This window comes from Tripterygium wilfordii, chromosome 13 (genome assembly GCF_013401445.1).
Source record: "Tripterygium wilfordii isolate XIE 37 chromosome 13, ASM1340144v1, whole genome shotgun sequence".
Classification (NCBI taxonomy): Eukaryota; Viridiplantae; Streptophyta; class Magnoliopsida; order Celastrales; family Celastraceae; genus Tripterygium; species Tripterygium wilfordii.
Window position 1 is genome coordinate 11653799 of NC_052244.1, and position 27976 is coordinate 11681774.

General features: G+C 37.7%; 5 protein-coding genes across 7 annotated transcripts; 1 reads left to right on the forward strand and 4 right to left on the reverse strand.

Moving 5' to 3' along the window:
* The first annotated feature begins 794 nt into the window (after window positions 1-794).
* On the forward strand, window positions 795-6897 carry LOC120013254 (chaperone protein dnaJ A6, chloroplastic-like). Its single transcript, XM_038865006.1, has 7 exons — window positions 795-925; window positions 2217-2358; window positions 2520-2577; window positions 4183-4225; window positions 5359-5407; window positions 5518-5598; window positions 5682-6897. Exons 1-7 carry the CDS (start codon window positions 819-821, stop codon window positions 6528-6530), a joined length of 1329 nt encoding a protein of 442 aa, XP_038720934.1. The 5' UTR covers window positions 795-818; the 3' UTR covers window positions 6531-6897.
* Window positions 6898-7045: 148 nt separating this feature from the next.
* LOC120013253 (EPIDERMAL PATTERNING FACTOR-like protein 1) lies at window positions 7046-8187 on the reverse strand. The gene is made up of 2 exons (XM_038865005.1): window positions 7764-8187; window positions 7046-7638 (listed from the first exon to the last, which is right to left on the reverse strand). Exons 1-2 carry the CDS (start codon window positions 7908-7910, stop codon window positions 7396-7398), a joined length of 390 nt encoding a protein of 129 aa, XP_038720933.1. The 5' UTR covers window positions 7911-8187; the 3' UTR covers window positions 7046-7395.
* Window positions 8188-9675: 1488 nt separating this feature from the next.
* On the reverse strand, window positions 9676-15190 carry LOC120011927. 3 transcript variants are annotated; one of them, XM_038863104.1, is made up of 15 exons: window positions 14991-15190; window positions 14818-14883; window positions 14655-14715; window positions 14414-14562; window positions 14011-14112; window positions 13396-13470; window positions 13075-13178; window positions 12896-12977; window positions 12523-12615; window positions 12103-12167; window positions 11453-11465; window positions 11283-11363; window positions 10844-10952; window positions 10579-10755; window positions 9676-9722 (listed from the first exon to the last, which is right to left on the reverse strand). In XM_038863104.1, the coding sequence occupies exons 1-15, from the start codon at window positions 15111-15113 to the stop codon at window positions 9691-9693; spliced, it is 1332 nt and encodes a 443-aa protein (XP_038719032.1). In that variant the 5' UTR covers window positions 15114-15190; the 3' UTR covers window positions 9676-9690. The 3 variants fall into 3 exon arrangements, with proteins under 3 accessions (XP_038719032.1, XP_038719030.1, XP_038719029.1); XM_038863102.1 differs by lacking the exon at window positions 9676-9722 and adding an exon at window positions 10287-10486; XM_038863101.1 differs by lacking the exon at window positions 9676-9722 and having other exon boundaries at window positions 10287-10755; window positions 14991-15189.
* A 491-nt stretch (window positions 15191-15681) lies between these two features.
* Window positions 15682-19102, reverse strand: LOC120011988. Its single transcript, XM_038863201.1, has 3 exons — window positions 18241-19102; window positions 16691-16801; window positions 15682-16216 (listed from the first exon to the last, which is right to left on the reverse strand). The coding sequence occupies exons 1-3, from the start codon at window positions 18883-18885 to the stop codon at window positions 16022-16024; spliced, it is 951 nt and encodes a 316-aa protein (XP_038719129.1). The 5' UTR covers window positions 18886-19102; the 3' UTR covers window positions 15682-16021.
* A 1773-nt stretch (window positions 19103-20875) lies between these two features.
* On the reverse strand, window positions 20876-24471 carry LOC120012186 (ABC transporter G family member 1-like). Its single transcript, XM_038863492.1, has 7 exons — window positions 23905-24471; window positions 23207-23671; window positions 23032-23118; window positions 22612-22737; window positions 22345-22536; window positions 22168-22254; window positions 20876-21776 (listed from the first exon to the last, which is right to left on the reverse strand). Exons 1-7 carry the CDS (start codon window positions 24418-24420, stop codon window positions 21165-21167), a joined length of 2085 nt encoding a protein of 694 aa, XP_038719420.1. The 5' UTR covers window positions 24421-24471; the 3' UTR covers window positions 20876-21164.
* Between the last annotated feature and the right edge of the window lie 3505 nt (window positions 24472-27976).

Genomic DNA, 27976 nt, shown 5'->3' on the forward strand with positions numbered 1-27976 from the left:
CTTTCGTAATGTCGTCTCGGTTTTTGTTTGTATTTATTCGCTTGAGTGACTGCAAGGTATCGGTCTTAGGCCATTGAAACTGTGACGAGCCACCTGAAAATCATTACTTTTATGGCTTCATCTGTTTAGTCCACTTTCTGGTATAATTGTTTTCCGAATAATTACTTTCTCGGGTTCAAGAATATTGATTTTAGGGCTTTTGAATCGCTGGAAAAGCTTTGTAATGATCAAGAAAGTGCCTGTTTGGAATCTCTAAACGAGGAAAAACAAATAACGATCAAGCATGTAGCGTTGTCCTTGCATCTGCATTGCGAATTTAAGTACTGATTGAGTTCATATTGGATTTTCAAAATAGACGCTCTTTGGTTCGAATGAACATCATATGACCAGTTACTGTGCTGCAAAATCCATTATTTTTTGAAATAGATTATAGATATATGGTAGTGAACTAGTGATGGTTGTCTACTAAATATATAAAAAAAAATGTCATGACCAGTTCCATATCAGTCCTTGGAGTTGATGGCCATTTTCATAGATGCAACTCCTTAAAACCATAAGTTGTAAACGTACGGTTTTGATTTACTCCACGATGAAAAGAAGGCCAGACTTCTCGATAACATGCATTTGCATGTCTGCGTATTGCATAGGAAAGTAAATGGGTATTTTGGATATCTTCTTGTTATCATCTTTTTGTATGGTCATTCCTTTCTAGACTTCCATACATATTAATTATATATTTTCTGCTAATCGCCGAGTAATTTGCTTGTCAGCCCGTGGAAGGCCATCTGCTGTGAATTTGTATACTAAAAATTTATTGGATGGCCATCATCCCTTGTGGAAATACATCGGTTGCTCAATGGGGTATTCGTCCTCAATTTATGATAAGGTCCCGTCTTACCAACAGGATAGCAATGCCCATGAACTGGTAAGCATTTATTCATACTACTTTAGAGTGTAAAGTTTTGTACAGGGCCTACAGGCATTAGTTTCATATATTTTATTATTTGTCCTGGAGACATTATGGTTTGGCTACTGTCCAGTTGTCTGTTGAAGGAAGTATGTTCTGCTGCATGCCTTAAACAGACTAGAAGTTGCAATCATTTGTAGCTGTTTCAGATTGAGTGCACATTTATACTAGACCTGAGAGTTACCCTTCCATGACTTACCCTATATGTTTATTGTTCCATCTGCATGGCAATGAATATCTACATTTCTTTAAGCTGGCACATATACATTCTATTTCCAAATCAATCAAATTTCACAATAGCAAAATTATTGAAGGGCAATTGATGAGAAAAGATATGGACAGAATAGGATTAGAAAAATCTAAATCCCAGGTCTACCAAATGAAAATGAAAATGAATAAGGGTAAACAACTCTCCTGCACAAGACTCCCGCAGTGAGCGGGGTTGGGAACATACAGAATGTATGCAAACCATACCCTCACATAATTTTGGAGAGGTTGTTTCGGGAATTGAACTAGTGACTTCTAGGTTGCACCCCTGCAACTCCACCACTGGGTCACATACTTGCTTGTAAATGAAAATGAATAAAGGAAACAGAAATGATCCTTCCAAATTTTACTTTGTGGATGAAAGTCCTTAAAAAACCAGAAGGTGCTGCAGAAGTGAAATAATTTTTCTCTTTTACGGAGTTCTCTTCCTCCTTCTGTTAAGCCTACATACTTTGTATGCTTTCTACTTGCAGGAGAGGTGAGATTCTTTCCTTAAATATTTAGAACAATATTGTACATTTTTAAATATGATTTTATGCTTTCTCTCCAAATATTTAGAAAATTTTGTGTTCTGAGCAGTCATTTAGGGTAATTAGGTAAATGAGCCAGAGTGATCTAAAAGAAAGGGTTAACGTGCAAGACAGGAGTCCTGAATGAGTGACAGGTTTTTTATTTTCGTAACACATGTGAACACGGAAGGCGCATTTTAACCGACTGGGGGCATAACTGTAAGTTGCATGAATTTACAAGGAGCTGCATAACAGACACAGGTGCATGGTGGCTCGAGATGATGTGGTTTACTATTAAATAGTGGCCTTGCTTTTTATTGGTTCATTACTACTTTTTTTGTTATTTTGCATCCCTCAGTGCATTGAATTTTTTTCTTTTTGGAGAAGATCAATTGCTGCAGTATATCCTAGCAAAAAACTCCAAATTCTGAATATTATAATTAATAAAGAGGCGTATATTTCCCAATCTGTAGTAATTCCAACAAAATGAGCTTTTTGGGGGCATCAAGTTCTAGCTTATTTTCACGTGACTCCTTTCCAGTGTTATCTTTTATTGAGTCGTCTCAGACTTCACATCAGCAGAGAGGATCACGATTTATGGTTCGAACTGATGCGGTAAGTTAAAAACTTATATTCCCTTTCTGCCTTTGTGATGACAGTGGAGATTGTGTTTACTGCTTTTATCTAAATGTTTGATTAAATTATTATTTTTAACTGCCTTGCGTGTTGATTGTTTTCTATTTTGCTTAAAAGTAACGATAATTTCTCATCCGCAGGATTACTACTCTGTCCTTGGTGTATCAAAAAATGCTAGCAAATCTGAAATTAAAAGTGGTAGGCACTCTCACTATCATTGTTTTCTTTGGATTGTTTTATTGTGATCTGAAGTTGTTTTAAATTTACATCTCAAATTTGCCACTTTCACTTGTCATTTTTTGTGCTATGACTGATTCAGACTAATATTATCTTGATTTTTATGTTCTCTGTAATCCTGCTTAAAACAGATTTTAGCTCTAGGGCAACGTAAATAGTTATTGTGGGCCAGATTTTTTTTCCTAATGTTGATTGACCTCCTCCCGTCTTTGTTTTCTATGCCCTTTGCTGCCATTGCTTTTCTTTGTTATAACTTGTATCTACACGTGTCCGGTACTTTTTTTAATGCAAAGGGATTTTTTGGAAGGGAAAGCACTAAGTAGGTGCAACCCACGGAGAAAGGATTACAAAGTGAGCTAATGGTGTCATGAAGAGTTAGTACGCATATGTTCCTGAACTTAACAGAGATGAGCCAATTATCCATTAACTGGTTGAGCTAATTTAGGGTGGAAAACTGGTTGAGGTAAAATTCTTTTTTTAGGGTGGTTGAGGTAAGATTCTTGACTGTTAAAGGTCCAGTAATTCCTTCCCTTCCACACTAGACATTAGACTAAGTAGACTAAGTTCTGAGTGCAAATCTACACCTAAAGCCCGATTGATACCAATTAGACTCAAGATAACTCCATGGGCTTTCCTGGTCATATCACAATGCAGTGGTATATGACTGACAGATTCTTCAGCTATTTTAGTTGGACTTTTTAACTTTCCAAATGCAGTTCTATCAACCGAAGAGTTTCCTAGATGGTGCTTAGCTTTCATAAGCTCAGTGTCGTAGGATTTAATAGAGTACCAACATCTTGTTGAAACTTTCCATGGTATTTTGTCCTCTGTTTAAATTGATGACCTGATCACATACAACCCTTCAAAATTTGAGAAAGGAGTCCAACTTCCAGTCTTGAGCATCCCTATGGAAACAAATATTCCAGGTTGAACAGGAATTTTAATGAATGAAGAATTTACTGATGCTTGCTTCTTTGTTGCTAGCAATTCTAAGCGGAGTTGGGAATTGAACCTTAGAGGGTGGGTGCCTGCCCATTCATCATTTCACAAGCTGATGTTATCACCTCTTCCTACCTCAAAGGAAGTAAATTGCTTCCAATCACCTCAGCCTTTTTCCTTCTCTGACTAGATATCCAACCTCTGTCAGTCTTTTGACTAAACTTCCTTGGTGTCACTTGGTATCCACAACCATTTCCCCGAAAGGGCTTTGTTGAACCTGGAAAGATAATTGATTCAGAGACCACCTAAATCTTTTGGAAATTTCTGTACTTCTCATTAACGCAAATAAAATTTTATGCTTTCTTGTGTCTTCCCGCAAAAAATTCATCTGTATACCTTCACCGCTGTTGGCGACCAAACTACGAAGACAGACACATAAGAACTGGCAGACTTCTGTTACAGTTTTTCTTAATGAACAATCATACATTCCATATTCCTGTTACAGTTTTTCTTATGAACTTCTTGAATCCCGTCATTGCTCTTGAATTTGACTTCTGCATTTCCTGTTTTCATCCTGTTATGATTTTATTGGATTCCTTGTATACTTTTTTTTTTTTTTTATTTCAGCTTATTGGAAACTAGCAAGGAGTTATGATCCAGATGTGAATAAGTAAGTTCCTATCAGATATGCTTGACTCTCCTCTCTGAATATTTGTTAGCATGTTAACTTTATCCTGTGGCAACATCTGGAATTTCATCTGGGATGTTCAACAACTTAGTTGATTAACATTATATTATGTCCCCAAGACGGGAGAGAAGGAACTCAAACTTTAAGCTTGACTTGTGAGACTTAAAAAGAAGATGTGTGAGATTGGTTAGCTGTGTGGTTTTAACTACAAGGAATTCTTTCTTCTTTTTTAGTGCAAATGCAAAATTTTTATCTAGAGTGCCAAGGAGGTGAAACCAAACTAAGGGAGATACAACGAGAAACAAAACAACAAGAAAACAAAAGCAAGCCTAAGCAGCCAAAGAACTGCAATGCTCATATACACAAAAAATATATATATATATATCTTCGGTTTACTACTGAACTATGAGGTTTTAATTAAAATGTTGATTTGGAGAGCATTATAAAGAATTCACTGAGCATTGGAAAGAACTGATTTCTTTTTTTTTTTTGGCTAAGGGATCTTGAAACTACTCTTACAATGGTATGATGAAGTTACCGGTAAGGGAGTTGGCAATATGATGGGCTCAATGCAAAAATGACTAGATTTTCTAGGGATAGTATCATATAATATTTCTATTCCTCTTAAATGATAAAGATATTATCTTCCATTTTCTTCCTAAGACGACCTGGTTGGGGCTATATGGATAAAGCTTGGTGAAAAATAGAAAGGTTTGAAAAGTTTATTCTTTGCTTGAGCAGTCGGAGTCGGTCTCAAAATCCAACCATCGGTCAATTTTGAACATGCCATGGCATTATGTGGAAGTTGGCAATCTTTACATTCTTTATGAGACGGTTAGATTGGAAAACAAGTACTAGAATATGGTACCATTGAAGAGGTGAGAGATTAGTCTTATTTTGAAGTCAAATATTTCTGGTCTGTTTGCATGGAGGGTTGAAACTCAGGACAACAATCATACATTCCATAATCCGATGTTTCATTTCTTATATTTTTTTATTCTAGAGATGAACCATCCATTGTATGTTCATTTTAACAATCCATTGGTCATTTAGATCATTATATACAATATTGTTTGTTTTTCACTGTCTTTGTTGGAATTGTCGCATTCCTGTAGAGATCCTGGTGCAGAACAGAAGTTTAAGGAAATTAGTAATGCCTATGAGGTAAATGATCTCTTTGATGGTTAATTCTATTTGTAAACTCTGTTTGAGTTGGCCATTTTGTAGTATTTTCTAAAGTAATTCGTTTTAAAATCGTAAATGTGCTACTGCAGGTTGTGTTTGATGATGAGAAACGATCTTTGTATGATAAGTATGGAGAGGCTGGACTTAAGGGGGCTGGCATGGGCATGGGGGTTAACTGAATCTGCATTGACTTCATTTTTCAGATATTCTCAACATCTTCTATCCTCTTATTGCTTGCAATTTTTCTACCGAGCAAGATTTCAGCAATCCTTTTGATTTGTTCGAGTCTCCATTTGTGGGCATGGGAGGTATGGGTGGCACGGGCGGTAGAGGTTCCAGGAGCAGAGCAGTTGTTGGCCAGGATGAATATTACAGCCTTGTTTTAAATTTCAAGGAAGCAGTTTTTGGAGTAGAAAAAGAGATTGAAATAACTCGACTTGAGAGCTGTGGTACTTGCAATGGTTCTGGTGCAAAACCAGGGACAAAACCATCTACATGCAGTACATGTGGTGGGCAAGGCCAGGTTGTCTCATCGACAAGAACTCCTTTAGGTGTCTTCCAGCAAGTAATGACATGCTCTTCATGCGGTGGGACTGGGGAGATTTCTACGCCTTGCAACACTTGTTCTGGAGATGGACGGGTGAGAAGGACAAAACGTATTAGTCTGAAAGTGCCAGCTGGTGTGGACTCTGGTAGCCTTTTAAGAGTCCGGTCTGAAGGTAATGCTGGAAAGAGAGGAGGGGCTCCTGGTGACCTGTTTGCTGTTATTGAAGTGATCCAAGACCCAGTCCTAAAACGTGATGACACAAACATATTATACACCGGCAAGGTATCATATGTGGATGCAATCTTGGGGACAACAATCAAAGTGCCAACAGTTGACGGAATGGTTGATTTGAAGATCCCATCTGGAACCCAGCCGAATACCACACTTGTAATGGCGAAGAAAGGAGTCCCGGTACTGAATAAAAGCAACATGAGAGGTGATCAGTTAGTTCGCGTCTTGGTTGAAATTCCTAAAAGATTGAGCAATGAAGAGAAAAAACTCATTGAGGAGCTTGCGGATCTCAGCATGGGCAAGACAGCAAGCAGTAGGAGATAGTTGCCTGGACATCATTCAGTGTCCATCTGTTGTAAGTTATTTCTACCGCGGCACCGCCATCAACCATTTTCTCCTTTTCATGGGTGTTGAGTTTGAGCGCGCCTTTTTTCATGTTGAAGGAGAATGTCAGCAATCTGTGCTTGCTTGAATTGCAAGATGGGTAGGCGGTGCTTGCAGCAGCAGCAGCAGCAGCAGCAGCAGGAGGTTAACAAAACTCATGTTTTGTTAAAATTTTGTCCCGATTGTAAATTTATGAGAAAGGAGGTCAAACAGAAGGTAAAAAAAAAAAAAGGAAAATTGGAGTTTGATTTTGCTTTGGATTGGAACCCACACTTCACTTTTTTATAAATTATTCTTTGAAATTGAACTATTGTTTGATCAGAAATATAATTTTGCTTCTATCTCTTGTTAATTATATGGCAATCCCACATGACTGGAAAGATTGTGAACTCTCATCTTATCTTATGCTGGAAAGAACAAACAGTGCTATAACAGCAGTGAATTGGGCTTTACTTTCTCGAATACTGCTCTGTATCAGAATTACCCTATCACTCCGGCCTGGAGCGATTTTGGTCAATTTAGTAGAGATTGATACAAGTAAGCGCAAGATATGAGAGATCGTGTGATTTGTGTCCCTGCCATCTCGATAAGATAAGAAAAACAAGGAATAAGAATCTACAAACCGTGAAGAGAGTATGCTTATAAAAATACAAATCCACCACACTGTATAAGATTTCTCTGCGTGTACTGATCAATGCTGACACAAATCAACATGTAACAACATCCCTAAAGAATCCCAAAACCCTATTAACCAATAATTAAAGAAAACTAATAAAAAATAAAGATGAAATTAAGGAGAATTTTTCTAAGGGTTGTAGAAGTGGTCGCGGCAGCTACATTTCCAACCAAGAGGCTTGTAATTGGAGTAACGCCCACCACCACCATCACCATCACCACCGTAAGAAATAACTGGGTCTTGGTTAAACCCGGTCGGACTCGGTAGAGTTGGCAGTTGAACCGCCATACAAGGGTGGCACTGGTTGCACTTGTTGTGACAACTCGGTGGTGTTGAACCAAGCCTTCCTTTTCCTTCAACATACAAACCCACCTGCACAACCAACGCAATACCGATTTAAGGCAAGAAACTAACAAGACCCAAAAAAACAGAGGCCTCAAAAAACACAGAGCCAAAAACAGAGCCAAGTGAAGCAGAGAAAAGGCTTCTTAAATTACCTTGGGAGAATTTAGTGGCCCAAGCCGATTAAGGCAAGAAACTGGAGAAAGAGAGTTGGGTAGTATCAAAATTAATGTGATCAAGCAAAGGAGGTGTGAGTAATGTAGTGCCATTACGGACTTGTACAATAGTAGGGCATTTTTCATGACACCATGAAGGTCAAACCAACTAACAAATTTGAAGATACAAAAAAAGAAAAGAAAAAGGGAACTTGCTAATGATTCTCAAATCTAGTCAGTTTTATGAAAATGCATGCAAGAGAGAGAGAGAGAGACTGAGAGAGATGGGTTGTTGATGAAGATGAGAAAATACATAAAGTGGGGGATCTGAGAGAGGGAAGGACATATGAGGACAGAGAAGCGTGAAAGGAACAATACATAAGAGGGAAACAAATTGAAAGAATCCACGTCAGAAGAAAGGACATTGCTGGCTTTACTAGCTCAGGAAAGGAAAGGAAAGGAAAGCGGAGAGATTTAGTTGTTGTGTTAACTGTAAAAGGTGGCAGTGACCAATTCATCATTTAATACAAAGCCAGGCTCACTTTTCTTTCAGTGTCAGATTTGGGGTTTTGAGTCTCTTTGACTGTGATTGATTGACATAGTTTGGTTTTGAGTATTTATTATGAATCTATCAGACCAGACATGCTTCCCCAGGTTTATTAAAGATGTTCAACACATTAACAAGAGTTGTCCAAATTTCCTCATAAATTATGAGCTTTTTTTGTATATGACACCCCTGGATAAATTAATTGGACGTATAACACCTTATTTTAATTTTTTAGGAAAATAACACCTTGTCGTTGTTGAAACAGCGGCACCGCCTTGTCTTTCTAATTGCCGCTGTTGTAAACAGCGGTATTGACAAAAATGTTAATGCCATTGCTTGTAATAGCGGGATTACACCAGTGGTGCGCCACACATTGTACAGTACATGGCAAGCTTGTGAATCCACCTTCAAAGATGCGGGTAATTTCCTCAATTGGTGGATTGTTGAATTTTGATAGACTGCAACTTCTGATTTCTTTTCTTCTTTGCTTTGATTCATAATATCGGATCTTAATTGACTATTCTACTTAAGCATTCAGTTGGGATACTGTCACATTGATTGTGCTTCAACATATGCCAACGAGAAGGAGGTAGTGATTTTGATTCCATACATACACACACCATCTACTATTAGATTATTGCTTACATACATGAGAGTTGTCTTAGTGTTGTTCTTCTTTGTGGTATTCGTCTGTTAAGGTGTTGAATGCAGTCAAAGACGCAAGAATGGACGTGAATTTCTTTGTGTGTTCATGATGTGTTTTTGACATGCAGTACTGTGTGGGGACACGTGAGCGAGGTAGACCGTTTGGGAAGGAGAAATGTCGAATCTGATGGCAAAGGTGAAGAGGGACACGATTGCGGCATGCATGACTTGTCCTCTCTGCAATAAACTTTTAGAGATGTCATCACCATATCTGAATGCCTCCATACGTGTGAGCTATTTATTGTAGTGCCGCAAATATAAGTAGCGACATTAACATGACGAGTACGTGCTGCTGTTTCTTCGTTAAAGACAAAACCATGCATGCCGTTGTTCTCAACAACGACATGGTGCTATACCCCTAAAAAATTAAAAGTGAATGTTATATGTCTAATTAATTTGTCTAGCTGTGCTATATATAAAAAAAAAAAAAAAAAAAAGCTTGATAGTATAAAGAAGAGACTTGAGTACCCAGTAAAGCCAGCTGTCCTGTGATAATTTATTCATTGCTATGGAATATGCTTTATGAATTATGACTGAAGAAAAGAAGCGTAGTATGTATGTACCAAAATATGTAATGTGTACGTGTCATATCCATGCGTGTCTTCAATAAGTCTTACGGTTATTCGATGACTGTCATTGCTTCTCTTCGCCATTTCTACGTTATCTATCCTGAAATTAGTCAAAGCAGCACCAGAACAAGACTGACACTGCAACCCAACAAAACTCACCCAGGGTCGGCCAAAGACAAATCATGGCAATCACAGACATCCAATTTATATACAAAATTTAAAAAAAAATTGTGTAAACCCCAATAAATAGATTGAATGTTTGTGATTAAAACTTAAGAGAAACTGATGACTTTTACTACAGAGCACTTAAACCCTCAAAAGAATTGATAGAAACTATAACCGATGTGAAAGAAAAGTTGAAATTTTGTAGGACTATGATTATACTTCTTGTTCCATATCTTGTGTTGCAAATGATTAATTCAGTCCCATTTGTGGTTATTGCTTTCATGGCAGCCGTAAGCAGGAAGTCAGGGACTAAACAGGGTTTTGGTCCTGACATTTCAATAGACTGATAGGTCATGAACTCGGTAACACAATGCTTCGTTAGGCAGCAATCAGAAGTCATTGATTCTCCTTATTTTCTGGGCTTTCAATGTGCCATACAAAGGACAAGACTTCATGTCCTATGAGGTGCATTCTAATAAGCATAAAATATTCTTCCATATACATGCAGTACTCACAATAAAAGTGACTCCTTTTGGGTCTCATGACATTAACAGTTACCTCTTCATGCAATGATAAAGCGGAATGGGTATTGCACATAATCAGAGTTCTCATATAGTCTTTTTAATCATCATGTTATTATTGAATTATTATTACTTATAAAGAGAAAGGAAAGTGCCCCTTCACATTTGCCTCCTATGAATCTGAAGAGAACAAGCTGTCCCTAGCACCACTTTTACCTTGCATAAAATTCTTCAATTATTCCCTTTGGGATACTTTGTACTAATATTTAACTTCACTTCACTGGAAACACTAGAGTTTGTGGACTCACAGTTGACGTGGCGAACTAAAGGCTTCCAACGGCAATCAGTTGCATCGGTTAAATTCTGTATCAACCCAAGGCTACGCTGAGTATTTGAATGTAATAAGTTGGAACGATAAGAATTCTCATCCACAATTACTGTAGGTATACTCCATGTTCCAAGAGGATTTCCTGATGTCTTCCCACCTATTCACGTATATAGTTGAACTTATATCATATTACAGGTAACGTACAGATTAATCTGTGTGGTATGAATCTGAATAAAGAACAATACCTTCTTTAGTGGCTTCTTCACATCTCCTTTGGTAACTTAGAGAGAGTTGGGAATCCAAACTTCTCAGTAGACAGTCGTACTTCTCTTCAGCCTCAGTAATGTGCTTTGCCTAGAAAAAAATGCATTTACCATTTAGAATTTTCAAAACTAAATGAACCGGATAAATGGTCTTCCACGAATAAAGGAACAAAATCCATCCAACTATCAATCCATGATTATAGCCTCATAGTCATTGTCACTAATGCTGATGTATCACTGCTTTAGAGAAATTGGGAATTGCTTTTTTAATGTCATCTGTGAGACAAGTATTTCAATGAAAAAATGGAGGCCAGTCCAAGAATTTACATTACTCATGCATGCATTTCAATGAAAATGATGTTACATTCCAACAAGCAATATTATCATATTGAATAAATACATGAACTGCTTGCACACAGACCAGTATAGCTGGGGCTTCTGAAGGTCCATAGATTCTGGCAAACATGCGCAAGATATTGAAATTATTCTCCAAGACATCATCCTACATTGAAACCAGGAGTTTTGAAATAAGGAAAGGATGGGTTAAATAAACCAAAAAGTAGTCAAAGCCTATCTGAAAAATGAATTTACCTCATAGTCAAACCTGCAGCATTATTGGCTCATTGCTGTAGTGAATAAATTGGTCTTGCTTGTTACAGAACAACAAAATTGACATATTGTGGCATTAGTTATCTCAATAACGACAATAAACAAGTAAACTATAGAGCAAAAGCAGTCAAGCACATGTTATTATATACCAATTCAGAAAATTCGGCAGAATAAGAGATGCACGTCAAGTCAAGCAGCCACCTAAAGCTCACAACACAAAAGCTGATACTTCTCCAGAAGCATATGCAAGCAGTTTATTTTCCCTCATACAGGACACATTTCATACATTTTTGCTTCCACTCCTTGTATGTTACAAACAACCCCCCCCCCCCCCCCCCCAAAGCTGACGGCAGGTGCCAAGCATTCCATGTATTCACACAAATTTTTTTTTTTTTCGGAACACTCCACCTTTTCTGCTTTCTTCTAAATATAACAATATCAAGACAATTTAAACTAAAATTTCCTCCACTTATAATGCTCTCTGTTAAAGATCATTTATGGAAGACGTCCAAAGGTGAGACTTCTGCTTATGATACAAAATTTTCCTCAAGGAATCAACTCAAATTTGATTAAAAAAAATCCACTTGAATTCAATTGAATTGATCCAAAAGTTTGATAGGAGAAGCACTTACAAATCATCAGATACCTCCACCAGAAATTCAGAGATTGATAGAAATTCCATATGCAAGTCATTCACCTTCATAATAGCTTCAAAAAGAACACATTTAGGCTCATGAAATACAACTGCTCCAACAGACTTGGTACAACAAGAATGTACCAAACACATGATACTTAAATGACCAGGATGGGCAGGCTTAATTTCATTTTCAGGATATTCTATCTGCTTGAAAAGAAATCTTGGTCAGTTGGTCCTTCTTTTGTGGTATGAGAAAAACCATATTGACCAACAATGAGTTTAAAGTTTCTAGTTAACTAGAAATCCTGATGCCAAAAAACATGTTCATGTTGATTTGTCTAGGCTTGAGAAAAACAGTACATTATTAAGGAGGAACAGAAAACCTGAAGAATACAGAACAGAAGGTGGGTATCACCTTTTCCCCTCTCAATTGATACAGAAGAAGATTCAGCACTCGATAATCAAACGATTTCAGATGAATCGCCCTAATCACATCTTCGACAGAAATCTGAGAAACAAATGTTTGATCAAGATAAGAAAAGAAACTTCTTCAGATATTCTAGATCTCTGCTAATGTAATCCCTGAAATAACATGGTTTAACTAAAACACTTCAACAATTATGCCAAATATGGAGCAATTTCGCTCCCATTTCCTTCCACTCAATCCGAAGGGCAAGAAAAATAGGCAAATGCACATTTAAAATTCACTGGGGATAACCACAGGTGAAATTCTAAGTGCGTACTCAGACATAGTTATAATTTCAAGGAAGTTATAATGACGTGCATACCTCTGTTTTGTTCATGAGTGCAGAGCAGAGCTTTCTTTCTAGAGCCCAATATTCCTCTCCGCATCTTAATTCTTTTCCAATCCTTAATTCATCAAACACAAAAAACAAATGCAAATGTGTATTAGACTTTACATTTCAGTTCCTTTTATCCGATGTACAAAGGAAGCAAGAAATTTTACCTCTCCGTCAAAAGTCCATGACGTTCAAGTACACATACAAGAGCTTTGAATGGACCAATATTAAATGCATCCATAAACTTTGCTGCCCATCTTTCATTTACTTCCTGCATCTCAAACGAAATTATATTGACCAGTTCAAACTTGTCTCATAGAATATTAATTCAAAATCTCACCATCAAGCAATGTGGCATGATGGTGTTCTCCCCACATCCATGGCAGAGTTAAGTTCAGAAGGACAAATCGACCACTGGAAGTGCAAGTACTGGCCTTGCAGCTTTACCAAGCAAAGAAAAATTCTTCCTTCAAAGATTTTACTATTACCTCTTCCACTCGTCTTTCTAAAGCTATCATTCCACTTGCTGGTATGTGCAAGGTCTTTTCGTTCAATCTATCAAGCTGCACCAACGAAACCATATTTCTAAAAGATTGGAACTAAAACAGGCATGGTATCATATCAAAACTTGCAAAACTGCATATCACATCCTTGCTTTCATTTTAGTTATGTTTATAATTTCTAAATACCTTTTGTCTCTAGGATCCCTCTAAAAGACTATATGAAGAAAAGGAATGGAAGTCGTTCCCTGTGCCCAAGGGGCATTACATACTTGTTACCTGTTTTTTTTTTTTTCTGTGACATAAATATTACCTAAATACTTGGTCTATGTCTATAGTGTATGTATTGATAAAATGCTTGTGAGAGAAAGAGAGAGGGAGAGAAAGAGAGGGAGGGAGGGAGGGAGGGAGGGAGAGAGAGAGAGAGATTTGGGAAGGCTCAATTGCTTAGCGAAATAGTGATATCCTCTTCCTCGCAGAATCAAGCAAGCACACATATATAAAGCCGTAACAAGAGTTCAACAAAATCCATTACAATATGTGAAGCATATCCAGATTACCGAAAATAGTAAGCAAATATCATACATTTGTAAGACAGTTTACCTGATAAATGTAACTTTCCACGAATGAAAACATGGGTAAATATTTAAATATTGACTGTGGCAAGTTTACGTCCATCCCATGAAACATAAAATAAGATCTGCACTGCAAACTCAATAAAAAAAAAAGTTACAGACCTGGTTGAAACAACAGAATTTTTTTTAAAAATAACATCCTGCTAAGTAATATAACCACGACTTATCAAAAAAAATACACATTATTCCTCATATTTCCTAAATCAAAATCCTCGCCTTTTGCCTCATCAATGAGTGTGAAAAAATGGACATAACCTCATCAAAAAGTTATCTTATATTGATTTTAAACTTTGAATGTCGAAGTTTTTATAAGTGAATTTTCCATTAACGAAAAAAAATTGGGAGAACAAGAAGAGAAAAATAATGCTTACAAAATCCTCAAGAGTAGAATTTGCTCGCTGCATTGCATCAAGCCCAACCATAGCCATATGCTCATGATCCATCTCCAGTGGACCACAATCTTTGCCATCAAATTTGCTCAGGAAACTACCTCCAACATTACTTTCATGATGGAATTCAACTGGAAATTTAAATTCATGTTACATAAAGACCAAACAGAGAGAAAAAGAACTTCAATGAGAAATACAAAATCACCAATTAACATAACATCACCTGTGTCTTTATCTTCTCCACCGAGCCAGAGAGAGGCTTCCGCTAGAAAGGAAGGCGAAAACTGCAAAACCACAATAAAAAGACAAACAAACACAACGAATAATTTACGCATTCCTGAATCATAACAGAGAGATAAAATTGAAGAGCAGGTACTTGTGCTTACTTTTGGCATATATTCAAGAATCAAATTGCACTTATCGTTCGTATCGAGCTCTCCGCAAGGTTTAATCTTCAACATTTCGATTTCGTAAGTAGGGAAAAAAAAAAAAAACCCTTCACAATCAAAATAAGAATTGAAGAGAAATGAAGAAGGGGATGGCGTAGAGAGACTGATACCAATAGTAGGACGAGATTGGCAAGGAAGCGATCAGATTCGTTGTTGGAAGATATTATTATGCCTTGAGATTGCATGAATGAGAGTGCTCTCTGTAGACCTTCTAGCTGACTCAGTTCTTCCATTGCCGACTGAAAGCGAATACAAGTACTCCCGAATATCAACAGGATTTTGACGAAAAAGTATAGAGCACAACGGCGGCGTTTTCGAATAGTTTTAGGGAACAACACAACTATATGCATGTACAGACAGTACAGTCTTATTATACAATTTTTCTACAAACCTATAATAAATAATATTTTTTTTCTTTTCAAAAAAAAAAAAAATTTTATACTTTCAAAAATAAAATACTTTTTTTAACCCTAGATCCACACCGTAAAAACTTTATCCTTAAACAACATGAATTTCTCACTTGAGCGGGACTAAAATTTCTCACTAAGTCTAAACTCAAATCGTCATACCGCACGCATAAAACTTGTCCTCCTATGCACACAAAATTTCCCCTCCTGAATACCGCGGGCATAAAATTTCTCCACCTGATAAATTGAGCCAGTCCAGCAGGTGACAAACTCTTGCTCCTGTCGTAATACAATGAACTTTGTACCACGCCGCATAAATAAACCATACAATTTATCCGAGGCTTTGACTTGTTCACTGTCACTATCATGCTTAGAGGATTTCAGTACATCCGCGTGGGATTCCAAGAATGAAATGTTTAGGCTCCAGGAAAACCGTACAAGTTACAGGCATAAACCAAACAGATATACATTCGTGACTCGTACAAAAGCAATGCTACACCAGCCAATAAGCAATTCTATAATGTTTTCACACAATTGACAAAACTAGTCTGAAAACGTATTCATAACTTTTCTGTTTATTGCTGCAATCTCTGATGGGAAAAGTTATGGTGGCGGCCACAAATGCAGATGTCCTTGACAAAGACCCGCTTTAGGGGGACAAAACGATAAGGTAATCTGATGTTAAGTGGTTATTGAGACATAAAACTCCGATCAGGCATTGCTGCTGCAAAGCCCTAGGCTCTGTCATTGGCAGCTCCCATGCTTGCACCGGAGACATGAGTATTGTCAAAACCCATTTGTTTCTCGTCCTCCTTCAATTTAGACGACTTAATCGGATCCTGCTCCCGAGTGGCTTCTTTCCTATTGTCCCATAGCTTACTAGTCTTTGCAATTGCAAGAATCAATTCAAGTTGTTTACGCTGCTGATCCTAAGGACAACATTCAGAGCAAGATAAACAAGTCAAAAAAACAGAAAGTTAGCACCATAAAGTCACGCTTCAACAATTAAAACAGCAATGAAATTTATGTGACCATAATAATGCCATTTTTTATCGACAGTTCAAGGGGAATGGGGAAGAGAGGAAGGGGCATGGGGGAGAAAACAAACTGAAATAAGATATGACCTTGCTCTAGGCAGGTTTTCATATCACCACTCATGATTTTGCTTGTCGAAATAAAAAGTCCCTCTTATTTAGTGATTAGCCAAGAAACACTGGCATCAAGAGCCTGTTTTTTTTTGGGTTAGGGGTGCCACTTCCTCTAGTTGCATCAGTTACTTATGGGGTCTCACCTTCTCGGCGCCCCTCTTAATAAGTTCTCTTTTGCTCCCATAAATGGAAATCAAGAGTTTCTTCAATTATAAAATAATACGATCGAATGACAATCCACATTGTTGGATTTACCTGCATTGCAAGCAACACTTTTTGAATTTCACCAAGCTCCTTTTCCAGTATGTCTTCTTGCGCTGCTAATGTTCGAGTAGCCTCTGAGTTCTTTTGTGCCAAAGCTGCAGTCTTCAGGGGAGACACTGATAGTCAGAAGCTATAATGAATAAGAATTTTGCAAAATGTAAGAGTAATATAAGACAACAGGAACTATATTACTATGACCCTTAAAAGTGCCTTGCCCCAATTAGCTGAAGTCAGCATCACAATCCCGGTGATAACTCCAACCTATAAAGGGACTATGCCTTCTATAAAAATCCTTAAGCTTGCAGGTGCTTTTAATTCAAATGTAAAGAGCTGATATACCAAATCACATGACCAAAAACGCCATATTTGCTTTCCCCACAATAGCAGAGGAACATATATTCCTAGAGCAACTTAAACCTGAACTACAAATTATAACTTCTTCAGGGGTTGTAAAGCATAGATTTTCCTGGCACGTGTGGTTTGCAGGCTATTGCGCCATGGGTTTACCCAGTGCACACCCGAATGGTAGTGGTTATGGGTCATAAAAAATGAAGAAGAGCCACAATACACCTTTAAGAATATCAAATGGGTTTTCCCATAATCTAAGTAATTTTTGCAATTCTAGATACGAAGGAAATATCATTAGAGTACACACGTAGAATTTACCATTGAGAATTTAGATAGCACTTACAAATTCCTTGGACTAGAAACACAACTAAATAACTCATTTAAATAGATTAAACTTTGAAAATCGCTGATCATACAATTAGTATGGCTCAGTGGCTTTTATGAAAGTATTATTACTTTTAAGTTTGAACTTCCCCATAACAGATTCTCGCATCCTAAACTCCATCACACTTGCAAATAAATATGTCATATTCCAAAAAAAAAATGTTATATTCCACATTTTAAAAAAATGTTATAATCTCTGAGGTCATGCAGTTATACAACTCCAGCTAACCAGCCACGCCGCCACAATTTTAAAGTCCTCAATCTAAGTGGACCAGAGTTTCAAAGTAGAATCAAAGTATACTCATGAATCTAAGTGAAACAAACCCATGGCGTCACCCTCAAATTCGTCTTATGGAATGAGAAGATAGCAGTAGGCTCCAAGGCCACTGGAACTAAAGAAAATGCTATGCAATCTCATTGTAATATCGTTCAAAATCTTGCACCCATGTCATGAAACAATAAGACTACAGCAAGACTGGGTTATCAATTAAACTGACAGCAAAAATAGAAGTCCATATGCTTAAATCAAACAATGGTTCGTCATTTTAACGAAGCCATATGTATTTGAATAGATTTAGATGTTCAATGGTATTTGAAGATAACAATTTCTCCGAAAAGAAGAAGAACCTCACTTAATTTGCATTGACACAACTCCATAGTACAAATTCTGCCTAACATCTACTCGAAAAACTTAATGTTGCTATAGTATGAAGTATGAAGCATCAACCAGCTCCGAATTTCAACCATTTGTTCATGGTGTTTTATTAAACATAGAAGTTCAATCATGAAATTAGATAAAATGAGAGTACCTGAGCTATCGGCTCCTTTATAGACTTCCTAGTGACACGAAATCGAATCCCTAGTTTCTCAAGATGCCTAGACAAAACCCGAATAATTGTTGCAGAGCTCCTCAGGTGCTCTTCCAACTTCTCAATCCTCTCCAACAAATTCACCTGCGGTCCTCTTCCTTTAACCGTCTCCTTGCAAACCCTCCGCCATTGCCGCGTCCGTATCCATGCCCCAATCGCCACCCCACCCGCCAAGGCCGCCACTCCCCAAGCAAAAGCCCCATTTCCTATCGCCCCAAGAAACGTCGTTTTTGATCCCTGGAATGCACAATTCAGGGCAAAACCGATTGAAACAATCACTGATGACGCGAGGCACAAAAACTCGGCAATTGAGAGAAAAGAATCCAAATTGAAATCTCTGGAGTTGGGATTTGGTTCCAGGATGGTGTCGGACTCATGCACATGGAGACGAGAGTGGCGGGTCTTGAGTGAGACGAGGGTGTAAGTGAAAGAATTTTGTTGCTTCAGGGGTAAATTTTGAAAATGCGAAGTGGTAGTGAGATGACGGGAGAGAATTGGAGCAAAGAGAGTAATTGGGGTTTTACAGTGCAGCACGACGCGAAAAGAAGGTGAGTTTGTGAAGAGGTGTTGAGAAGGCAGAGACATTGTCCACTTAATTGCTGTGTCTGGGCGTATTGGGTATTGCGAATTCAAGTTTGTTAGGTGTCTGAGTTATCTGAATCCAGGATCGGCATAGTTAGGGGTTTTGCTCAGAGACAGAGAAGAATGCGTGTGTGTATGTGTGTGAGAGAGAGAGATTGAGAGGACAGGTTATGGCTCAATGGCGGACGAGCGAGGGCTTTCCGTGCACTTTAGTTTTAGACTGTTGGGATAGAATAAAATGCGCTGGGAGCCAGAGGAGGATATAGGTGATGGAAACGTCAAAGCTGCCAAGGTAACGGGCTGAAGCCCAAATTGTTAAAAGGCAGATCGTGGCCGCACTCCAGCCCACTAGAAATGTGTTTTAATGTGATCATATTTATTTCTAATCCAGCCCAGTTACATCCATAGGTTCAGTTCTACATTGTTTTTTTTTTTTTTTTTAAATATTGTTATCAAATATGTTTCTCATTGGAATCGAACATTGGACACACATATGTGGATATGTCTAACCCAATCGATTGCTATCCGAGTCATTCGTTGATTTAGTTCTACATTGTTAATGACAAACTAGATGTTACTCCGTGGGATGAATGGACGGGATGATATTGAATACTTTGGTTATCAAGTTTTCTTGAATTAAGATATTTAAAACTAATTGTAAAGATAATTTTCTATTATTTTTAATTCTATTAATTTTTTATATTGACTCAAATAAGATTATGTTTAGAAGTATAAATGGTCGGTTACGGTTCGTTTTTTTCGATTTTTGACATGAATTTAACTGAACTAACGGTCGGTTATCAGCAGTTATTTTAGTTATCGAATGATTATCAACCTTTTTAAAAATAATTGAACAGCCCTAATTATATTCGATATTAAACATTATGTAAATTTATCTCTCTCTTTCTTTCATTTTGGTGGCATAATGTTCACCCTAAAATGATTAGAAATTTTAAAAAAAAAATTCTTAGCCGTACAAAAGAGACACGAAATAGACCGATAAATTAGAACTAAAAGATGTCGTTCCGTAAAACCCAAACGCAAACCTATTTTTGCGAGCATTGTATTTTGTAATTTACGTTTGCTTTAATTTACCTTGGTTCAGACTCAATTTGAGATTCTACATCCAACGATAGTGCACTATGATCTTAAAAGACGCTTACAAGATGACAAGAAAATTTTTGCTCTCTCAAACCACTATTTCACTCGCTTTTGCAACTCTCAATTAATCACTCAAAACCCTCATAAAATTATATTTTTGCGAACTACTTAAATGCAACAGGTCGCAAGGTTGATCAAGGGGAAGACTCCTTGAAGTTTGCTGCATCACGCTTTGCTTGAGCACCAAATCAGTTGCTCGAGCAACAAACTCTCTAGAAATGGCTCACCAATATTCATATATGTTCGTACGAGCGCAAATGTATTTGCTTGATGCGCAACAAGTTTCGCTCGAGGGCTAAACAAGCTGCTCGAGCGACACTTCCTCTGTCCAGAATCCAACAGCTACAACATTGAGCTATTCTCCACAATTAAAACTAAATTTTTATTGTTCTTCCTTGTTTTATAGAGGCAAAAAGATATTTTTCGTCCCTCAACTATGGGGTGAGTTTAATTTTTGTCCCTAAGCTTTTTTTCCTCCCATTTGCGTCCCTCAACTATTGAAAAATATCATTTTCGTCCTTTTAAGTGAGATTGAGGTTGAGAAAAACCTGATCTAACGAACAATATGATGTCACGTAAGATTTTTAAATGGCCGAATTTATTCGAGGGATAAACATGGTACTTTTCCATAGTTGGGGGACGAAAAAGGGAAAAAAAAAGAGTTAAGGGACGAAAATGAAACCCAACCAATAATTGAAGGATGAAAAATACTTTTTACCGTTTTAAAGACTCATTTTAACCTGACTATATTTGAACTTAAACTCAGTGAAAATAAATATATTTATAATATTGAAAAACTAAAAAAGATAATTTGATCAAATTGGAACTCAGACACAACCAATCTAAAGCTCAAACTGCATTTATTTATACTTTATAGTAGGCCCATGACATGACTGATAAGACAACAAAAGCTTCTGTTCACACGAGCTAAGAGCCAAGACATATGAAATTGAAATTGTACAACATAGTTCAGATCCAAACAACAATTTAGACCACTTAAAAAAGCACACCCTATATACTAATTAAAAGTTTAAAACCATTACACGTATTTCTTTTCAATGTGAAGGAGTGGCAGATGGATTTTCTGATATCTGATTCGACTGTCCAGCTCAAGAAACCATCTAAGCTTTGACAATGGGCTTAAATTTCTCAATGGCTTTAATGATTCCCAAGAACATAAGACGATACACAACCACCATCCCAAACAAAATACCCAGATCAATCCATTTGGAGTACCCCATCTCAACTTGCCAAGTATTCCTCAATATTTCTTCACCTGTAATGCTTGAAGAATCTCCAGCTTCATCATTTGTAGGGAATGTCAAACCTTCAAACTCATTCTTGTAGAATCCTTGGTTTGCATACTTATGGAAGGAAATGTAGTACATCGGATACCTCCAGAATGGCGTCGGAAGATCGTTTGGCAATCGGAAAAACCCTCCATTCAGCATCATCACGCCTTGAATTCCTGCTCCGGTTATGATTCCCAACAGAAAATCAGGGACGATGCTCGCGACTATCATCATTAGGCTCTCAACCAGCATCATGGTCACAAAGAGTATCAAACAAAAGAAGACAAAGTGTTCAAAACTCTTCTGAAGACCAACTAGGTAGTATGCTATTGCGCCAGGAAGCAATGAGATCATAAGCAAGTATGGAATGGACGAAAATGTATTTCCAACCACAAATGCAGCAACACCATAGTGCCCATTTAGTCTTTCCCTTCCAAAAATCTGAGTTTGGCAGGGCATCAAAACAATAGGTTAGTACTGTCAGAGGATGAGTGTTTGCATCCAATAGTCTTGTCTGCTTTGGGATACCTCTATGGGCACTCTATCCTACCCTCACGGTTTTATTTTAGAAAATTATTCGGCCTCTTCCACTCGGACTCATAACCTCTTTAGTTTTGGAGATGGTCACTTGGGTACTCACTCTCCAAAACCAAACATGTTATGTGTTCGAGTGGGGAGGCAGAATAACTTCTTAAAATAAAACCATTAGGGGAGGATGAAATCCACGTAGAGGTACCCCAAAACAGACAATAATCTTGGATGCAAAAACGCATCAACAATGTCATTTAATTAACTTCAGACTAGGCACATATACCTAATTAACAATACTAACCTTCATGTCCTCTACGAATGAAGGGAATCCACCAATTGCCATGAAAGTCAAGAATGCTGCAACAAACATGAGCATTGCACCTCTAGCCTGAAAACCCAGATTACATGGTAAACCTTTTATCATGATTGTTTAGATGCTTGAGCTGCATAGAATCAGTTCTCTCATTCTCTGAATTACCTGAATCGAACCGAAAGTGATGCCAACATCATAAAAGATAGTCCCAACACACAAGCACAAGGCAATGTAGATTGCCAGGCGAAGCCAGTAATAACCTAAGTCGCGATACATGTTCACAAACGATCGTCTGGTAAGAACAAGACATTGTGTAATGAAGCTAGCATGGCTTCCTTTATCCAAAACTCTTCCTTTCTACAAAACAAATAAGTATGTTTATGGGATTTATAGAGTTTGAAGTGAATAATCCATAATCGCGATTTTAATTACCTGTTGACAGATCATAGATACCCTCTCTTGAACATCGTGGCAAATCTTAGATGACTTGTATGACTGAACAAGAATGTTAATAGCTTCCTCTGTTGTTGATCTGTCTATGGCTCCTTGTTCCATGTCCTAATTTCAATAACCAATACTTCATGACAAAAAGCACTTTGTAGTGTTGTGGGTCTGTGATGGTTTTCATCAGTCTGGCATCACTCGTCCGATTAGTTTATAAGTAAATTCTACTCCCTCTCACACAACTAAGGTCATTTATGGGCTTAGAATAATAGGAGACAGCCCAGAACTACAAAACCAGGCAGGCCAGGGCCCAAACAGGATAATATTGTTTTGTAGCGTTCGGTGTGGAATTCTCAACAACTGCAACGGTAATTAGAAGAAACATGAATGCTAGAAGAGGCTACATACCACATCAAAATCTTTGTTGATTGTTCTAAGGTAGTGATCTGATGGGTTTCTCAATTTCGGGCAAGGGAAGCCATTGGAAGCAAAGAACTGCATCAAAATAGACAGTTGAAAAAACCCACAAAGCATACACAACGACAATGATACTGTGTGACAATGATTAGAGTAGAATTAGTACTTGTTCTGCCATTGAAACAGGACCGAAGTAGACTGTCTTGCCACCAGAGAGAAGGCAGAGATTGTGGAAGAGCTGAAAGACTTCACTACTGGGTTGATGAATTGAAGCAACAACAGTCCTTCCATCCTGATAAGCAAGCTTGTATATTCTATTCATGACATGGTATGATGCTGCACTGTCTAGACCACTGGTGGGTTCATCAAGAAACAAGAGCTTAGGACGAGTCAAGATTTCAATGCAAATGCTAACCCTCCTCTTTTGTCCACCACTAATTCCTTTTGTGCTCCATCCTCCAATTCTTGTGTCCATGGAGTCTTGTAATCCCATCTCTCTTATTGTCAGCTCGGCTCGCTCTTTCTTCTCTGATCTTGACATTGAGTCTAGCAGTTGCAGTTGTGCTGAGTAGTACACAGCTTCCCTTACTGTTAACGTTGTCATTAGAGTATCATCTTGAGTCACATAGGCCTAAAACATTAGACAAAACAACGTGTCATTCTGAATCACATAGGCCTAAACATAGAAGTTTTGATTGAAATGGTGAAGTTGACTATGTTACTCCCTGTAAATGCAGAAAACTCCCACGCCAAGTTATTTACTTTCTCGAGTTTAGAGGTGGCTCGGATATCCGGTGGATAAGTTGAGCTGGGGAAAATCACATAGGCGTAAAAGAATAGAATCTATATAGTAGTTCTACTTACCGATGTTCCGAAAGCAAGAGTCTCTTTGTGACCATTAATAAGGATCTCTCCATTCTGCTGTGTGTTGGAGCTTAGTCTTCCAGCCAATGCATCTAAAAGCGTTGACTTGCCACAACCGGAAGGACCCATGATTGCTAACATCTTCCCTGGTTCAGCATACCCAGTCAGCCCTTCCAAGATCGATTTGCGCCCATTCTTGCGATCCGACACCATAACCCACAGATCCTTCCATGTCAAAACCACACCATCACTACTATTTATCTTCAATGATGAAGAACTCTCATCGTTATCTGTTTGGCAGTCAGGCCTTGTTAGCTTCACAGGTTCCATCTCTATCCTCGAAGAAAGAGGATTGTGGTCAGTAGCAGAAAATGGGAAGATTGATTCTGTGATAGAGGACTTGTCATCTTCCTCAGAAGCTATGCTTTGAAGCTCCGGCTGCTGATCAACTCCTCTTGTTGTTGATGATTGTGCGCTTGGTGTCCATCTAGGCAAATCCATTGCAGATGACTGCATATTATTATTTGCAAAAAATGGTGAATTAAAATTGCACGTCTTTGCCTTATGTAGACAAAGAATTAATGTCAATGCCAATGTCAGTTTTCTTTTTTTTTTTTGTCTGGCTAGAGAATTAATCCCAGTAGGGATCACAGCAGGGCCACAACATTCATGTGGACAGCAGTCTGTTACAATTTGGCCTAATCCAATTAAATCCATTCCATTTGAGGTATTGACTGCTCTGACTCAAGACCTACACAATTTTATCATTTTATTAAAGTACGCCTGAAATGTTATGGAGATAATCCATCCTTAAACTTACCAAACCCATGTCCAATATTTAACAGTTATATATGCTACCAAAGACTTTGATGGAACGTTTTGGGCTCCCACTACCACAGTCCATCGTAACTCCCGTATTAATGCATAAAATTTTAAATTGGAATCAACTATATTTTAAAGCTTTTTTTTTATTTATTTAATAATGTTATAATTAGTTTTACAATTTATTTAGTTATTTATTTAAATATGTTACAACTTAAATGCATAATACCCTTACACGTAATTTGCATAGCAATTATAACACCATATATACTACCAGCAAAAGTTGCATCAAACCCCCACCAGCATTTCAAAAATCATTTTTGCTATCATTTATTATAACCATTTATTATCTGTAATATATGTTACAATATATACTACTAACCAAATTGTCTGTCAAATGAAGTCTTATACGCATTATTTAACAATACATTAAGGCAACTACTATCACCTATTGGGTAAATTTAATTTATTAAGAAAATTGTATGATATTTTAATTCATGAATAACTAATTCTTGTTAGAATCTGTCTAAAACGCTTTATGCACTTTATGAGTACTATGAAAAACCAAATCATCGTAAATAATTTCATTTTTTTACTCCAAATCAAATAATATAAACAAAGACTAATAAAAGAAGATAAAATTAATATTTTGATGAAAATAATAAAAGAAGAGAAAATTAGTATTTTGATGCTCTAGATATTAGAATAGAAATTATGGTATTGTTGTTGAATAGAGATATTGTAAATAATGAAAAATGGTATTTAAGTGGGTAAAACAAATAATCGGTTAAGAGACACTAATGTAAATACACTAATATTGTAAATTGGAGCTATGAGAAATGTTGAATATTTGTTTTTGTTTTTGTTTTTTCTTTTAAATACTATTGAGACATATGTGTTGATGCTAAATTTGCACCGAAATATAGAATGTGTATTAAGTAGAAAGATTCAAGAGAATAACAACACAGAATTTACGTGGTTCTGCAACTTGCCTAGGTCCACGGAGTCTGATCTTTTATTAGAGTTGATTGTCAATGAATGCTTACAAATGTCAAATGAAATGTATTTATAGGCTTGGGATATATCAGTTGGTGTGGTTAATTGCCTCTGGTAACTTCTCTTGTAACTGCTCCTGGTAACCATCGGTAACTGACTGTATGATGAAACTGCTTCGGTCCTTTTGTCTGGAAGAACTGTATATACGGAGTGATTGACTGTCAGATGAAACTGCTTCTGGATAAGGTCCTTCCGTCTGGGAGAACCATACATACGGGGTGTACTTATTTACTCCACAAATACCCCCAGCCTTTTAATTTACCTAAATAAATTTAGCATAAATTTAAAGGCTTTTTTCATGTTTATCAGGAAGTAGTTTCCTAGCTGGATTAAAATGCTCTTAGCAAATAATCTCCTTCTCCTAGTTGAATTAGGAGTCTTGACATCCTCTATAATCTCCTTCTTCTAGTTGAATTAGGAGTCTTGACATCCTCTATAAATAGCTGCATTATGTGAAGATTTTCCTTCGTTTCTAAACTTCATATGCTTCAAAGGTCATCTCTTTTCTGCTCTTCAAGAGGTAATTCTTTTTCTCGGCTTAAATCTTTTTGTTGAATTTACAACTTTTCTTTTTGAAATCTGTTTACTTGGAATAAGCCCTCTCGAAATATCAGATGAAAACTACTTGGATTGAGATTTGGGGGTCTGGCTCCCTTGCCAGATCCCCTTGCCGAACCCATGGGGGTTCGGCCCCAACCCCCAATGCCCAACCCCCTCATTGGAGGTTGGGTTCGGCCGAACCCCAGGAGGGGGGGTTCGGCCCCCAACCCCTTCATGGGGGTTCGGCCGAACCCTATGAGGGGGCTTCGGCCCTAACCCCCTAATGGGGGTTAGGTCGAACCCATGTGGGGGGTTCGGCCCCGACCCCTATTTCGACTCTGATTCCCTTATTGGGGGTTCGGCAAATCCATGTGTGGGATCGGCCCATGACCATAGGTTGGGGGTTCGGACAAAGGCAAAAAATTATTATTATTCTATATATATATATATATATATATTTTAATCTTGGATCTTACAGGTTTCGCCATGGGTAAGCTCAAAGATTTGATTTCTTCTCCAGAGAGCTTAGCTGCATTCAAAGCAAAACACTAGATTGTACCCCCATTTGACATTCGGGTTCCTTTTAATGATAATAGGGATTCTGATCCCGAGTTCATCAAGGTTCCCATTTTTCTATTATCGGATTGCAAAATCCACATTCCATTCTCGCCGCTCCTTCAGGAATTTTTCATGTATACTGATCTTCATCCCTCAGAGTTAGCTTCGAATGCTTATCGAATCATCGGTGGTGTGATACAAATGAATTCTTTCTTGAAGAAAAAACTTGCTATTATCGACCTTCTCTGCTGCTACTCCATCCTCAAGAATGAGAGTTCAGATGGCAAGTATTACTTGTCTCCGAAGTGTGATTCGACATTAATCCATTGTCTTCCAAATTCCAATAAAGACGTGGATTATATGCTCGTCTCCGGGCATTGGAGCGGCTTTACATCTCGTAAAGGGGAACCCTTAGGTATGCCTTTGTTCTGATCTTTGATGATTTTCTTGTGATATGCATATATATATGTTGCTAATTTTTCTGTTTACTACAGGGCGCATGCCTGCACTCCCGGATGTGCTTAGTGAAGCTGTGCAAGAGGTCCTTGATGATTCTTATGCTAAGTCTAGATCTGGTGATAAATTTTGGAGATCTACCCCAGTGTTATTTGGTTGTAAACCCTCTTATCGTGGTTTCGCTCCTCTCCCTCATGGGGTATCCATTGAATAAGCGTGTGAATACTTCAAGTTACCCCCAGTGCGGCAGCGACGTAAGAGGAAGCGTTCTTCAGCTACAATTACTCTTCCTGTCATTTCTTCTCCTACCGTGGTTGGATCAGATTCTGAAGGTGAAAGTGAGGAGGACCAGGATGATGATGAACTTCAGGACACTTCCAGTGAGCATTCCGTCTCTTTAGGTGTGTTTCCTTTGCTTAATTTAGTTGTTATTATATATGTATGTTTCTACATAGGTACTTTTATATACATACCTTTTACGTATGATTGCAGAAGTTCTTCCAGGCGGATCTTCCGGATCTCTGAAAAGTATCTCCATTCCTGATCTTCCTAAGACCAAATTTAGTCCCTGGGCAAACATCTTTGGAGCTCCTAAACCTATTGGAGGATCCTCAACCTCATTCACGAGCTCTTCTTTAGT

What these genes read in the sequence shown, in the direction of transcription:
- LOC120011927 (XM_038863101.1), bottom strand. Translation starts at nt 15,113, where the DNA reads ATGGAAGAACTGAGTCAGCTAGAAGGTCTACAGAGAGCACTCTCATTC. An exon ending in CCAATCTCGTCCTACTATTG is followed by an intron (nt 14,884 to 14,990) that starts GTATCAGTCTCT and finishes GAAATGTTGAAG; the next exon opens with ATTAAACCTTGCGGAGAGCT. An exon ending in CATGGACTTTTGACGGAGAG is followed by an intron (nt 12,978 to 13,074) that starts GTAAAATTTCTT and finishes TGATGAATTAAG; the next exon opens with GATTGGAAAAGAATTAAGAT.
- LOC120013253 (XM_038865005.1), bottom strand. Translation starts at nt 7,910, where the DNA reads ATGAAAAATGCCCTACTATTGTACAAGTCCGTAATGGCACTACATTAC. An exon ending in GGCCACTAAATTCTCCCAAG is followed by an intron (nt 7,639 to 7,763) that starts GTAATTTAAGAA and finishes TTGGTTGTGCAG; the next exon opens with GTGGGTTTGTATGTTGAAGG.
- LOC120011988 (XM_038863201.1), bottom strand. Translation starts at nt 18,885, where the DNA reads ATGTCTCTGCCTTCTCAACACCTCTTCACAAACTCACCTTCTTTTCGC. An exon ending in TAAAGGAGCCGATAGCTCAG is followed by an intron (nt 16,802 to 18,240) that starts GTACTCTCATTT and finishes TCTCCCCTGAAG; the next exon opens with ACTGCAGCTTTGGCACAAAA. An exon ending in AAGTGTTGCTTGCAATGCAG is followed by an intron (nt 16,217 to 16,690) that starts GTAAATCCAACA and finishes TGTTGTCCTTAG; the next exon opens with GATCAGCAGCGTAAACAACT.
- LOC120012186 (XM_038863492.1), bottom strand. Translation starts at nt 24,420, where the DNA reads ATGCAGTCATCTGCAATGGATTTGCCTAGATGGACACCAAGCGCACAA. An exon ending in TCAACAAAGATTTTGATGTG is followed by an intron (nt 22,738 to 23,031) that starts GTATGTAGCCTC and finishes TATTGAAATTAG; the next exon opens with GACATGGAACAAGGAGCCAT. An exon ending in TATCTATGATCTGTCAACAG is followed by an intron (nt 22,537 to 22,611) that starts GTAATTAAAATC and finishes TTTGTTTTGTAG; the next exon opens with AAAGGAAGAGTTTTGGATAA.
- LOC120013254 (XM_038865006.1), top strand. Translation starts at nt 819, where the DNA reads ATGGCCATCATCCCTTGTGGAAATACATCGGTTGCTCAATGGGGTATT. An exon ending in ATAGCAATGCCCATGAACTG is followed by an intron (nt 926 to 2,216) that starts GTAAGCATTTAT and finishes CCCAATCTGTAG; the next exon opens with TAATTCCAACAAAATGAGCT. An exon ending in TATGATCCAGATGTGAATAA is followed by an intron (nt 4,226 to 5,358) that starts GTAAGTTCCTAT and finishes GCATTCCTGTAG; the next exon opens with AGATCCTGGTGCAGAACAGA.